This window comes from Salvelinus alpinus, chromosome 7, assembly GCF_045679555.1.
Source record: "Salvelinus alpinus chromosome 7, SLU_Salpinus.1, whole genome shotgun sequence".
Lineage (NCBI taxonomy): Eukaryota > Metazoa > Chordata > Actinopteri > Salmoniformes > Salmonidae > Salvelinus > Salvelinus alpinus.
The window spans coordinates 61668788-61682334 of NC_092092.1; the positions used below are offsets into that span (position 1 = coordinate 61668788).

The window sequence follows — 13547 nt, forward strand, 5'->3', positions numbered from 1 at the left end:
CTGCAGTAGATTTGATCTCCTCCCCCTTTGGCAGTTCTATCTTGATGAAAAATGTTGTAGTTGGCGATGGAAATCTCAGAATATTTGGTGGCCTTCCTAAGCCAGGATTCAGGTCACAGCAAGGACATCAGAGTTTGCAGAGTGTGCTGAAGCAGTGAGTAAAACAAACTTAGGGAGGAGGCTTCTGATGTTAACATGCATGAAACCAAAGCTTGTACGGTTACAGAAGTCAACAAATGTGAGTGCCTGGGGACACACAGGGCCTGGGTTAACCTCTACACCACCCAAGGAACAGAGTAGGAGTAGGATGAGGGTACAAAATAGCAATGAATGGGCAGCGAGGATCAGTTAACAACACACAGGGCCTGAATTCGATGCTGGGGCCGACAGAAAAACAAGATAAACAAAATGGAGTACCATGATTAATGAACAGTCCAGCAGGCATCAGCTATGCAGCCAGGTGATCACAGGGTCCAGTGAACAGCAACAGATGAAACAGGGAAGTCGTTACTACGCTAACAAACGGGAGACACAGCGTTCATAAAGTTAGCAGGCCGGGGCTAACAGAAGCATCTTCACTGATGTCCGACAATGGCCGGTTGAAGGCATATCGGACGGAATTACGTTGGCAGACCAGTCGTGATGGATCGGCGGGGCTCCGTGTCGACACAGGGTCCAGGCCAATTGGCAAAAGAGGTATTGTAGCTGGAGTAATTAAGTTAGCTAGCCGGGAGATGTGCCTGGCTCGAGGCTAACTGGTGCTAGCTTCGGGATAAGGGTGTTAGCCACTATAGCCACTCGGTAGCAGCTAGCTAGTTGCAATGATCCGATGCAAAGGTCCAGAGCTTACGGCAGGAATCCGGCGATGTAGTGGCTTCTAATCGTGTTAGTGAAGAGTCCTGGGGGCATCAGCTGTGTAGCCGAGTGATCATAGGGTCCACTGAGCAGGCCGGGAGATGGGCCTGGCTCAAAGGCTCACTTCGGGGCTGGGCCACTCCATAGCAGCTAGCTAGCTAGTAGCTAATTAGCTGGTTAGCATCTGATGGCTAGCTTCTGATTCTGGTTCTAGCTATAAGGTCTAAAAATAGCAGATCCCATTCACATTGGGTGAGGTGGTTTGCCGGAGTGGTCTATTTAATTAAAAAATGGATAAAGAGATTGAAATATATTGAAATATATACAAAAAAAGACAACATTTACATGGAACAACGACAAACATGTCTGCACTGCTACGCCATCTTGGAATAAATACTCATGGTAATATTATCCTTTATTTGTGTTCTGATTCAGCTTTATACTTTTTGCATTGCTTCTATTTTGTTCAGAAAAAGTCAGAATTATGATGGATGGATATTTTTCGCTCTATCCTCAGGCATGGAGACCTACTGTACCGTAATGCTACACTGGATGGAGCCCAGTGTTACGATCTGTGTGAGGAACTGTCCTTCCCTAAAGACACGGTAAGATAAAAGGGAATCTATAAAAATATGAATTTTAGAAGACCCCACTTGTGATTCACGTGCAGTATTTGACTGAAATAAATTCTGAAAGACAGGCTGAATCACGTTTTATGAATCTTTATGATCTTTTAGATCAGGATACTCTATCATAACTGGGACATTTGTTGAGTTTACAACCACAGGCAGGGTGACCGCTTTGTGATTGTTTCAATTAAGGATTCCAAATTTAAATACTGAATACAATGAAAGGGGCAGCAGGTACCCTACTGGTTAGAGCGTTGGGCCTGTGATATATGTTACAGTGTTTCCCTGACACCAACTCAGTCAGTTCTCAAGTGCTAGTTTAACTTAATCCACTCCTCCAAGGAGGAACAACCATCCCTGGTGCAAGAAAGCTTGAGAAATACCGTTACACAACACAGGTCATGTGTTCACTCCGTGGTGGAAAAAGTAACAAATTGTCACACTTGAGTAAATGTAAAATACCTTCATAGAAAATGACTCAAGTAAAAGTGAAAGTCATCCAGTAAAATACAACTTGAGTAAAAGTCAAATTATTTGGCTTTAAATATACTTACGTGTCAAAGTAAATGTAATTGCAAAAATATACTGAAGTATCAAAAGTATAAATAATTTCCTAGTCCTTATTTTAAGCAAACCCAGAGAGCACCATTTTATTTTCATTCATTTTTTAATGATAGCCTCCAACACTCAGATATAATTTCCAAATTTAGCATGTGTGTTTAGTGAGACTGCCAGATCTGAGGCAGTAGGGATGACCAGAGATGTTATATTGATAACTATGTGAATTGGACCATTTTCCTGTCCAGCTAAGCATTCAAAATGTAATGAGTACATTTGGGGAAAAGTATGGAGTAAAACGTATATTATTTTCTTGTAGTCAAAAATATAAATAGTAAAGTAAAGTACAGATACCCCAAAACATTACACCACTGTGTAGACTGTGAGCATTAGAATTTAATTTAACTAGGCAAGTCAGTTAAGAACAAATTCTCATTTACAATGACGGCCTAGGAACAGTGGATTAACTGCCTTGTTCAGGGGCAGAACGATTCGGGGAATCAATCTAGCAACCTTTCGGTTACTGACCCAATGCTCTAACCACTAGGCTACCTGCAGCCCTGATGTGGAAATACATTTATTCCATTAAAAATCAAGCTGTGTTTAACCTGTCTGACTCTGGGGTTCCGCTAGCGGAACTCCTCCCACATTCCACTGAAAAGCCAGAGCTCGAAATTCAAAAAATATTTTTTTGAAATATTTAACTTTCACACATTAACAAGTCCAATACAGCAAATGAAAGATACACATCTTGTGAATCCAGCCAACATGTCCAATTTGTAAAATGTTTTACAGCGAAAACACCACGTATATTTATGTTAGCTCACCACCAAATACAAAAAAAGACAGACATTTTTCACAGCACAGGTAGCATGCACAAAACCAACATAACTAACCAAGATCCAACCAAACTAACCTAGAAACAACTTCATCAGATGACAGTCCTATAACATGTTACACAATAAATCGATGTTTTGTTCGAAAAATGTGCATATTTGAGGTATAAATCAGTTTTACATTTCAGCTACCATCACAGCTACCGTCAAAAATAGCACCGAAGCAGCCAGAGTAATTATAGAGACCAACGTGAATTACCTAAATACTCATCATAAAACATTTCTGAAAAATCGATGGTGTACAGCAAATTAAAGACAAACATCTTGTGAATCCAGCCAATATTTCCGATTTTTTAAGTGTTTTACAGCGAAAACACAATATAGCATTATATTAGCTTACTACAATAGCCTACCACACTACCGCATTCATTCATCAAGGCACGTTAGCGATAGCAATAGGCACGTTAGCGTTAGCAAATAAACCAGCAAAAGATATTAAATTTCACTAACCTTCATAAACCTTCCTCAGATGACAGTCCTATAACATCAGGTTATACATACACTTATGTTTTGTTCGAAAATGTGCATATTTAGAGCTGAAATCAGTGGTTATACAATGTGCTAACGTAGCATCTTTTTCCCAGAATGTGCGGATATTTCTATCAGACTCTCACCTATTCTGACCAAATAGCTATTCATAAACATTACAAAAAAATACATGTTGTATAGGAAACGATAGATCCATTAGTTCTTAATGCAATCGCAGTGTTAGAATTCTAAAAATATCTTCATTACGACATAAGACTTAGTTATGGTAAGGTAATGCCCAAAACCTGAGCGCAAAGCTACTAGTACACAGTTCGACAGATATATGTAATAGCATCACAAAATGGTTCCTACTTTTGGTGATCTTCCATCAGAATGTTGTACAAGGGGTCCTTTGTCCAGAACCGTCTTTGTTTGGTATTAGAACGTTCTTTTTCCCTCTTGAATTAGCAAGCACACTGGCCAAGTGGCGCGAAGCTATCCTTCCTGAACATATGCAGACAAAGCAACACGCCTAACGTCCCGAAAAAATTTCAATAATGTAATAAAACTATATTGAAAAAACATACTTTACGATGATATTGTGACATGTATCAAATAAAATCAAAGCCGGAGATAGTATTCGACCTATAACGACAGTTTTTCAGAAGGCAATAACAGGTCCCTCCATGCGCCTTGCAGAAAACAGAAAATGGAGGACACGTCGTTCCAAGAGGTTTCTTTCCATCTCAGACCGAGATAATCAACTCATTTCTTCTCTCACTTCCTCTTGACATCTAGGGGAAGGTGTATGACGTGCACGTATAGTCATACGTATCATGCCCATTTATAGGCAGGTCCTTGAACAGAACATCGATTTCAGACTTTCCACTTCCTGGTCAGAAAGTGTGCTGCCAAATGAGTTCTGTTTTACCCACAGACAAAATTCAAACGGTTTTAGAAACTAGAGAGTGTTTTCTATCCAATAGTAATAATAATATGCATATTGTACGAGCAAGAATTGAGTACGAGGCCGTTTAAATTGGGCATGATTTTCCCCCAAAGTGAAAACAGCGCCTTCTGTCCTCATCAGGTTAACTGCACCTTATGAAACGGGACAAATGTATTAGAGTGGGTGAATGCCACTTGTAATACCCTGTGTGTTGAGTCTACAACAGTGACGACTGTGACTGAGTCCACCACCAGTAAAACCTCCACTGGTAAGGGATAATGTTGATATTGATAATGATGATTATTATGATGATAATGATTATGATTATTTGTTATTATTATTATGATTGACGTCATCATCATCATAATCATGACCTCTAGGGTCATTCCACAAAATTAGTCCCTATTTGATCTTTTCTTCAATACAGACCACATAGAGAATTCAAAATCTCTGATTTTCTATATGAAAAAACAGTTGCTATCCTGCCAAAATGCAGCATTTTGACACGTCCCTCTGTCACCCTCTGTGACATCTAGAAAGATTTTAACCCACTTAATCCCAAAATGTCTCCAAGTGTTCACCATTATTGTAAAGCCTTATTTTGTTGCTTTGCCAAAGTCATTTCTGAAGATTTGTCTTTATTTCATGTAATTGTTTTTATTTATTTTTATTTAACCTTTATTTAACTAGGCAAGTCAGTTAAGAACAAATTCTTATTTACAATGACGGCCTACCAAAAGGCAAAAAAGCCTGGGCCTGGGATTAATAAATAATAATCATTAATACATGATTTGGGCCTGGGATTAGTAAATAATAATAAATAAAAAAATACAATATAAATATAGGACAAAACACATCACAACAAGAGAGACAACACAACACTACATGAAGACAGACCTAAGATAACAATATAGCAAGGCAGCAACACATTACAACACAGCATGGTAGCAACACAACATAACAACAACATGGTAGCAACACAACGAGGAAGCAGCACAAAACATGGTACAAACATTATTGGGCACAGTTGGGCACAGACAACAGCACAAAGGGCAAAAAGGTAGAGACAACAATACATCACACAAAGCAGCAACAACTGTCCGTGAGAGTGATTAAGTCTTTGAATTAAGAGATTGAGATAAAACTGTCCATTTTGAGTGTTTGTTGCAGCTCGTTCCAGTCGCTAGCTGCAGCGAACTGAAAAGAGGAGCGACCCAGGGATGTGTGTGCTTTGGGGACTTTTTAAAGAATGTGACTGGCAGAACCGGTGTTGTATGTGGAGGATGTGGGCTGCAGTGGATATCTCAGATAAACGGGAGTGAGGCTTAAAGAGGGTTTTATAAATAAGCATCAACCAGTGGGTATTGAGAGATGACCAGTTTACAGAGGTGACCAGTTACAGAGGAGTATAGAGTGCAGTGATGTGTCCTATAAGGAGCATTGGTGGCAAATCTGATGGCCAAATGGTAAAGAACATCTAGCCACTCGAGAGATTAGTGATTCATTTTCAGGTTACACTACCCAAAAGGGACTAATTTTACGGAACGACCCTCTTGAAGTAGCAGCATCATAGCATTTGTCACATCTCAACTATATGAGATGTGTGATTCCTTTAAATATTTTATTGCCACCAGGGTTTATATATGTTAACTGTATGTATTGTTATTTATTAGGGATCCCCATTAGCTGTTGCCAAGGCAGCAGCTAGTTTTCCTTGAGTCCAAACATATTAAGGAACAAAAGATAAACAGCACGTCATGTAACATTATTACACCACTACATATCTGCAATACAAAATGTAGAATACGACCATACAACAATATTACAATGGAAGCGTGTGTGTAGAGTGCATGTGCTAGCGTTTGTGTGCGTATGTGTTTGTCTGTACCTGTGTGTGTGTCTCTTACAGTAGCCGCTGTTCCATAAGGTGTATTTTAATTTTGATTCTACTGCTTGCATCAGTTACCTGATGATGTGGAATAGAGTTCCATGTAGTCATGGCTCTACGTAGTACTGTGCGCCTACCATAGTCTGTTCTGGACTTGGGGATTGTGAAGAGACCTCTGGTGGCATGTCTTGTGGGTATGCATGGGTGTCCGAGCTGTGTGCTATTAGTTTAAACAGCTTGTCAACACTTCTTACAAAACAGGTAGTGATGAAGTCAATCTCTCCTCCACTTCGAGTCATGAGAGATTGACATGCATATTATTAATGTTAGCTCTCCATTGACATTTATGACAATCCAGGGTTACTTCAAGCAGTTCAGTCGCCTCAATTTACTCAATTTCCACACTAGTCATTACAATATTTGGTTGAGGTTTAGGGTTTAGTGAATTATTTGTCCCAAATACAATGCTTTTAATTTTTGAAATATTTAGGACAAACGTATTCCTTGCCACCCATTCTGAAACTAACTGCAGCTTTTTGTTAAAACCTTTTCTCAATAGGGGGGCGCCATTTTCACTTTGTAAAAAATCGTTCCCAAATTAAACTGCCTCGTACTCAATTCTTGCTCGTACAATATGCATATTATTATTACTATTGGATAGAAAACACTCTCAAGTTTCTAAAACCGTTTGAATTATATCTGTGAGTAAAACAGAACTCATTTTGCAGCAAACTTCCTGTCAGGAACTGAAAAATCTGAAATCGAGGGCTCTGTTCCAGGGTCAGTTTATTAATTTGCATGTAATCTATGGGTCGACATGCACTGCATACGCCTTCCACTAGATGTCAGTAGGCAGTGAGAGTTGGAATGGGGTGTCTAGCTAGATCTGAGGCCGAACAAGACCTGTTGGAACGGAAGTTCTGGTCTTTTCATGGTTTGGCCTGACGCAAGAAGGACCTCTCCATTGCGCTCTGAAAAGATTTCGTTTTAGAAGTTAGATATCTCCGGCTCTGATTTAATTTGATATATGTGTTAAAAACATCATAATGTAGTTATTTTAAACCGAGTTATATCAGTTTATATCAGTATTTTCTTTGTTTGGCGTTATGGTGGGTTGGCCACTTATGTGCCTCATGGCTAGCTTCGTTAGCTAATTCCACAGATGAAGACGACATTCTACAACCGAACAACGATTATTCTGGACAAAGGACAACTTGTAAAAGATTCTGATGGAAGCTCATCAAATAGTAGGAACAATTTATGATGTTAATTCGTATTTCTGTCTAAAATGTTTAGACTACTAATCCGCCATTATTTTCAACGCTGTCTCACTATAACGTAAGCTGTATGTCGTAGTAACGTTATTTTTTAAAATCTAACACAGCGGTTGCATTAAGAACTAGTGTATCTTTAATTTGCTGTCCAACCTGTATTTTTTAGTCAAGTTTATGATTAGTTATTGATTAGATTAGGTGCCTCTCCAAGATTTCTCCGGACAAATTGTTTGAATTTTGGCTACTTATTCACATTGTTCAACCATGAATTGTACCGCTAAATATGCACATTTTCGAACAAACCATATATGTATTGTGTAAAATGATGTTATAGGACTGTCATCTGATGAAGTTTGAGAAGGTTAGTGAAAAAATTTATATCTTTTGCTGGTTTATTCGCTATCGCTAACGTTATGTTGAATGAATGGGGCTGTGTGGTTGGCTATTGTAGTAAGCTAATATAATGCTATATTGTGTTTTCGCTGTAAAACACTTAAAAAATCTGAAATATTGGCTGGATTCACAAGATGTTTGTCTTTCATTTGCTGTACACTGTGTATTTTTCATAAATGTTTTATGATGAGTATTTCGGTATTTCACGTTGGTTTCTGTAGTTATTCTAGCTGCTTTGGTGAGAGTTGTGATGGTGGCTGCAATGTAAAACTATGATTTATACCTGAAATATGCACATTTTTCTAACAAAACATATGCTATACAATAAATCTGTTTTAAGACTGTCATCTGATGAAGTTGTTTCTTGGTTAGTGACTATTTATATCTTTATTTGGTCGAATTTGTGACCTATGCAGCAAAAAAATGGTGAAAAAAAAAGTTGTGTCTTTTGCTATCGTGGTTAGCTAATATAAATATATATTGTGTCTTCCCTGTAAAACATTTAAAAAATCAGAAATGATGGCTGGATTCACAAGATGTGTATCTTTCATCTGGTGTCTTGGACTTGTGATTTCACGATATTTAGATGCTAGTATTTACTTGTGGCGCTATGCTAGGCTATGCTAGTCAGCTTTTTTACTGATGAGGGTGCTCCCGGATCCGGGATTGTGACCAAGTAGAAGTGTTAAGTGTTGCAGTCATTTCAGTCGCTGTAGTAGTTGACATGGATAGTGTTGAGTCATCCACATACATAGACACATTGGCTATCTGAGCCAGTAAAGGGGTTTTTACTATTCTTGGGTAGCGGAATAACTTTTGCTTCCCTCCAGGCCTGAGGGCACACACTTTCTAGTAGGCTTTGATTGACAATATAGCAAATAGGAGTGGCAATATCGTCCGCTATTATCCTCAGTAATTTTCCATCCAAGTTGTCAGACCCCGGTGTCTTGTCATTGTTGATGGACAACAATATTTTTTTTCACCTCTTCCACACTCACTTTACGGAATAAAAAGTTACAATGCTTGTCTTTCATAATTTGTGCAGTTATGCTTGGATGTGTAGTGTTGGCATTTGTTGCTGGCATATCATGCCTAAGTTTGCTAATCTTGCCAATGAAGAAATCATAAAAGTAGTTGGCAATATCAGTGGGTTTTGTGATGAATGAGCCATCTGATTCAATGAATGATGGAGCTGAGTTTGCATTTTTTTCCCAATATTTCATTTAAGGTGTTCCAAAGGTTATTACTATCAATGTTTATATCATATATCTTTGTTTCATGGTATAGATTCTTCATATTTTTATTCAGTTTAGTCACATGATTTCTCAATTTGCAGTACGTTTGCCAATCGGTGGGGCTGCCAGACTTATTTGCCATTCCTTTTTCCACATCCATCTCAACCATACAATTTTTCAATTTCTCGTCAATCCAAGGTTGATTTAACATCATTTTTACAGTCATTTTCTTAATGGGTGCATGCTTATTCTTTACTGGAATAAGCAATTTCATAAATGTGTCAAGTGCAGCGTCTGGTTGCTCCTCATTGCACCACAGACCAGCAAATATTTTTTACATCATCAAAATAAGAATCACTACAAAACTTATCGTGTGACCTCTTATACCCAATATTAGGCCCAGCATTTGGAACTTTGGTTTTCCCATATGTGGCTACTATATTGTGATCACTACATCCAATTGACTTGGATACTGCTTCAAAGCAGTTTCATTAGTAAAGATGTGATACATGTTAATGATTTAATTCCTGTGCTGTTTGTAACTACCCTGGTAGGTTGACTGACAACCTGAAACAGGTTGCAGGCACTAGTTACAGTTTGAAGCTGTTTCTTGAGTGGGCAACTTGATGAAAGCCAGTCAATATTGAAATCACCCAGAAAATATACCTCTTTGTTGATATCACATACAGTATATTATCAAGCCAGATGGCAAGATGGCGCCGACAGACATGGCAGCTCTGCTTCTTGCTCTTAAGCAACTTTCCAGTATTTTGTTTTTTTGTGTGATATTTCTTAGTTTATTAGCCCAGAACGTTTTTTGTGTTATTTCATACAGCCGGTAAGAACTTTTGGATATCAGAGATGCGGTAAATCACCAGCATTACGATCAGGAATTTCCCAAATTGGAACCTTTTTTCGTACCCCCAGGGAAATTTAACATATCCCAGAGGCTACTCCAAGACGCCGCCGGCAGAGAACAAGTGTTCGGAGTGGACTTCTAGTCCGACTAAGGAGGCATGCAAACCATCCCCTGCTCCGAGATCAGGACTCCATTTTGCTCCTCCCTTCCTATAGGCAGAAAATCAAACAGGAAGTACCCGTGCTAAGTTCTACTCAAGCTGGTCTGACCAATAGGAATCCATGCTTGCGACTGGGAGTATGGTTGAATACAAACAGTGTTGTTATTCCCTCCATCAGTACAGGGGATGCCGGCCCAGACGGATTTCCAAATCATGTCCAATACATTTTATTTACCATGGATGGACTCTAAACAAATTGTGGAAACATCTCAAGGACGATGAATGGAAACAGGATACACCTCAGCCCAATTTCAAGTCTCATATGGGTCTGAATACTTATGTATTTTTGGTCTGCAGTCCTCTGCATGCAAACAGTTGCTACATGGAAAGTCTGGGCGGATCACATTGTCCCAGAATAAAGCAAAATAAACACAACCCCTGCACCATTGAAAACGTTCAATAATGACCTCCATCTGAGAAATACAGCCAGCTAGGCTAGCTAGGCTTCTGTGTCTCTCTCTTTACAGGATGAAGAAATGAACAAAAAGAGCTCACAAAAATGGCTAAATCTGAAAAGCAGAAATATGTTTCCTCTTTTAAATCCACACAAAAGCAGTGTCTTTGCACATACTGTTGGTCACAGCATCGGCTAACGTTGGTAGCCATACAACGCTGTTCCAGCCAGGTCAGGTTGCAGGGAAAAGGTTACAGGCCGCAGGGAATCCAGCCACAATTAGTGTGGGAACCTCTGAGGTCCCAGACACAAGGGTTGGGAAACCCTGCTAGCTTGATACTGATAGCTACCAGCTAGGCTAGTAGCTAAGCTACAGTAAACAACTTCAGGCTTTTTGGTCTGGCAGGATCCCGGGACAGATTGTAGCTGTCACAGCAACTGAGGCTAACGCGATGCAGGATCCAAAGTAAAAAAGTATGTAAATAAAACTTGGCAAGGAAACACAACTTTCAAAAACAATAAAGTGAGGAGACAAAGATTTCAGGGTGGGTTATTGAGGTTATTGAGGGTTATAATACCCTTCAACAGTGGTCCCCACAACTGTGATAGAGTCAACCACTGGTAAGAGGCATGAAACCTTAGTAATTGCTCAACACGTCCCAGCCACAATAAATCATTTACTACAGTCTCCCTTTAACAGAACATTCAGCAGAAATCTCCTCATGGGCTGGTAGGTTTTATGTTGAAAGCAGATCTTACTGCAGTTCATTTTCATGGTTTTGATTAATTAGCTGATTAGTTAATTTAGGTGTTATACCTTCTCCCTTCTGTCCCCCAGGAACAGGGTTCAATGTGTTTGTTTATTTCCAACTTGCTGAAGTCTTCATTCTGCTGGCAATCTGTCTGGGATCATACTGTTTCTACAAGAAGAAAACCTGTCCTCAAGAACAAGGTCAGTATAATGCATCATTGTTCCTTTGTTTAACGTATTTTGTTTGAAAAGTAAAATGTTATTATTATTATTAATTCGCTCACTCTCTCTCGCTCACTCTCTCTCGCAGACTCTCTTTTTCTCTCTCTCCAGATGATGTTGAGTAAGCAGAGTGTTTGCAGTCTCTCAGGTGGATCACGGTGGGACTCTAAGAGGGGTGTTGATGTCATGAAAGTTGCCATGGGGACCATGACTAATGACTAATGATGATGTTATACTGATTATTGCTGTTTTAATCTTAATCAAGTTCAAACTCAAAGCACAGTCATGTATTTAGATCTTTTGACATATATTTTCATATTTTCATAATGTTCCTTCAGAACTGCCATTAACAAAGTAATAATGAAAGATCTATGTGATGGTGTTTATTTCATGGATTTTAACTCTTGAATTGTAGTGTTTTCGTGCTTTTTCATTTGTACATACAGTTACATAAACTAATGAAAATGCTATTGTGTTTTTGAAAATACATTTTCTTTCGTATTCGAATGTGACCTTAGACCTTCATAAACACAAACACATTTTTTTTTTGCGATAGCAAATATGTAGAGTTCAAAAGGTACTTGCACTCGTAACCATGAAAAGGAATAACCCACGAATGACGACATGAATAACATACAGCTGGCGGGTTTTAAGCTTTTTCGACAGGATAGAACAGCGATCTCTGGTAAGACAATGGGTGGTAGTCTATGTAAATTTGTAAACAACAGCTGGTGCACGAAATCTAAGGAAGTCTTGAGGTCTTGCTCGCCTGAGGAAGAGTATCTCATCATAAGCTGTAGACCACACTATTTACCAAGAGAGTTTTCATCTGTATATTTCGTAGCTGTCAAAATACCACCACAAACCGATGCTGGCACTAAAACCGCACTCAATGAGCTGTATACGGCCATAAGCAAACAGGAAAACTCTTATCCAGAGGCGGCTTTCCGTACAAAGCTCTCCCTCGCCCTCCATTTGGCAAATCTGACCTTAATTCTATCCTCCTGATTCCTGCTTACAAGCAAAAACTAAAGTAGGAAGCATCAGTGACTCGGTCAATAAAAAAGTGGTCAGATGAAGCAGATTCTAAGGTAGAGGACTGTTTTGCTAGCAGACTGGAAAATGTTCCGGAATTCTTCCGATGACATTGCATAGTACACCACATCAGTCACTGGCTTCATCAATAAGTGCATCGATGACCTTGTCCCACATTGACCGTACGTACATACCCCAACCAAAAGCCATGGAACACAGGCAACATCCGCACCAATCTAAAGAGTAGAGCTGCCGCTTTCAAGGAGCAGGACTTCAACCCGGAAGCTTATAAAAAATCCCGCTAACACAATGTAAGGTGTTTTACATTTACTCAAGTGTGACAATTTGTTACTTTTTCCACCACGGAGGGAACACGTGACCTGTGTGGTGTAACAGTGTTTCTCAACCTTTCTTGCACCAGGGATGGTTGTTCCTCCTTGGAGGAGTGCATTATGTTCAACTAGCACTTGAGAACTGACTGAGTTGGCATGACTCAAATAAAAGTTAAAGTCATCCAGTAAAATACTACTCCAGTAAAAGTCAAATTATTTGGCTTTAAATTTGCCTTTAAATATACTTACGTGTCAAAGTTAATTTAATTGCTAAAATATACTGAAATATCAAAATTTTAACAAACTTGTTTTGGAATGAATGATGTTTATCACTGATTTTAGTTATAAGATGGAGATACAATTCTAATATCTGTAAGATAGTGTATAAATTATTTTGCTTACAACAAGACAGTCCCACTACCACCATTAGAAGACCATACACAGCATGCATGTTGATTAATCTGTCACAACACCTCAACATTGGCTCTTCATGAAGGGAAGTGCTACAGTCTGTGTGATAACATTTCTTTCAGTGGGCCGATAGAAAAGTCAGAATCCCTGCACATATTCACTTAGTTTGTTGTGCTTT

The 13547-nt window shown here is 39.0% G+C and overlaps 1 protein-coding gene across 3 annotated transcripts in view; it reads left to right on the plus strand.

Annotated features, from left to right (window-relative positions):
* LOC139581439 (hepatic and glial cell adhesion molecule-like) overlaps window positions 1-12056 on the plus strand; it is a 34196-nt gene extending 22140 nt beyond the window's left edge. For 2 of the 3 annotated variants that reach the window (XM_071411202.1, XM_071411205.1), the window contains 2 exons: window positions 11457-11570; window positions 11703-12056. In XM_071411202.1, coding sequence (XP_071267303.1) covers window positions 11457-11570; window positions 11703-11716 — 128 coding nt within the window. In that variant the 3' untranslated portion in view covers window positions 11717-12056. Of the gene's footprint in view, window positions 1-4553; window positions 4624-11456; window positions 11571-11702 lie in introns of all 3 variants that reach the window. The other variant, XM_071411204.1, reaches the window with a different exon arrangement.
* Window positions 12057-13547: the final 1491 nt, after the last annotated feature.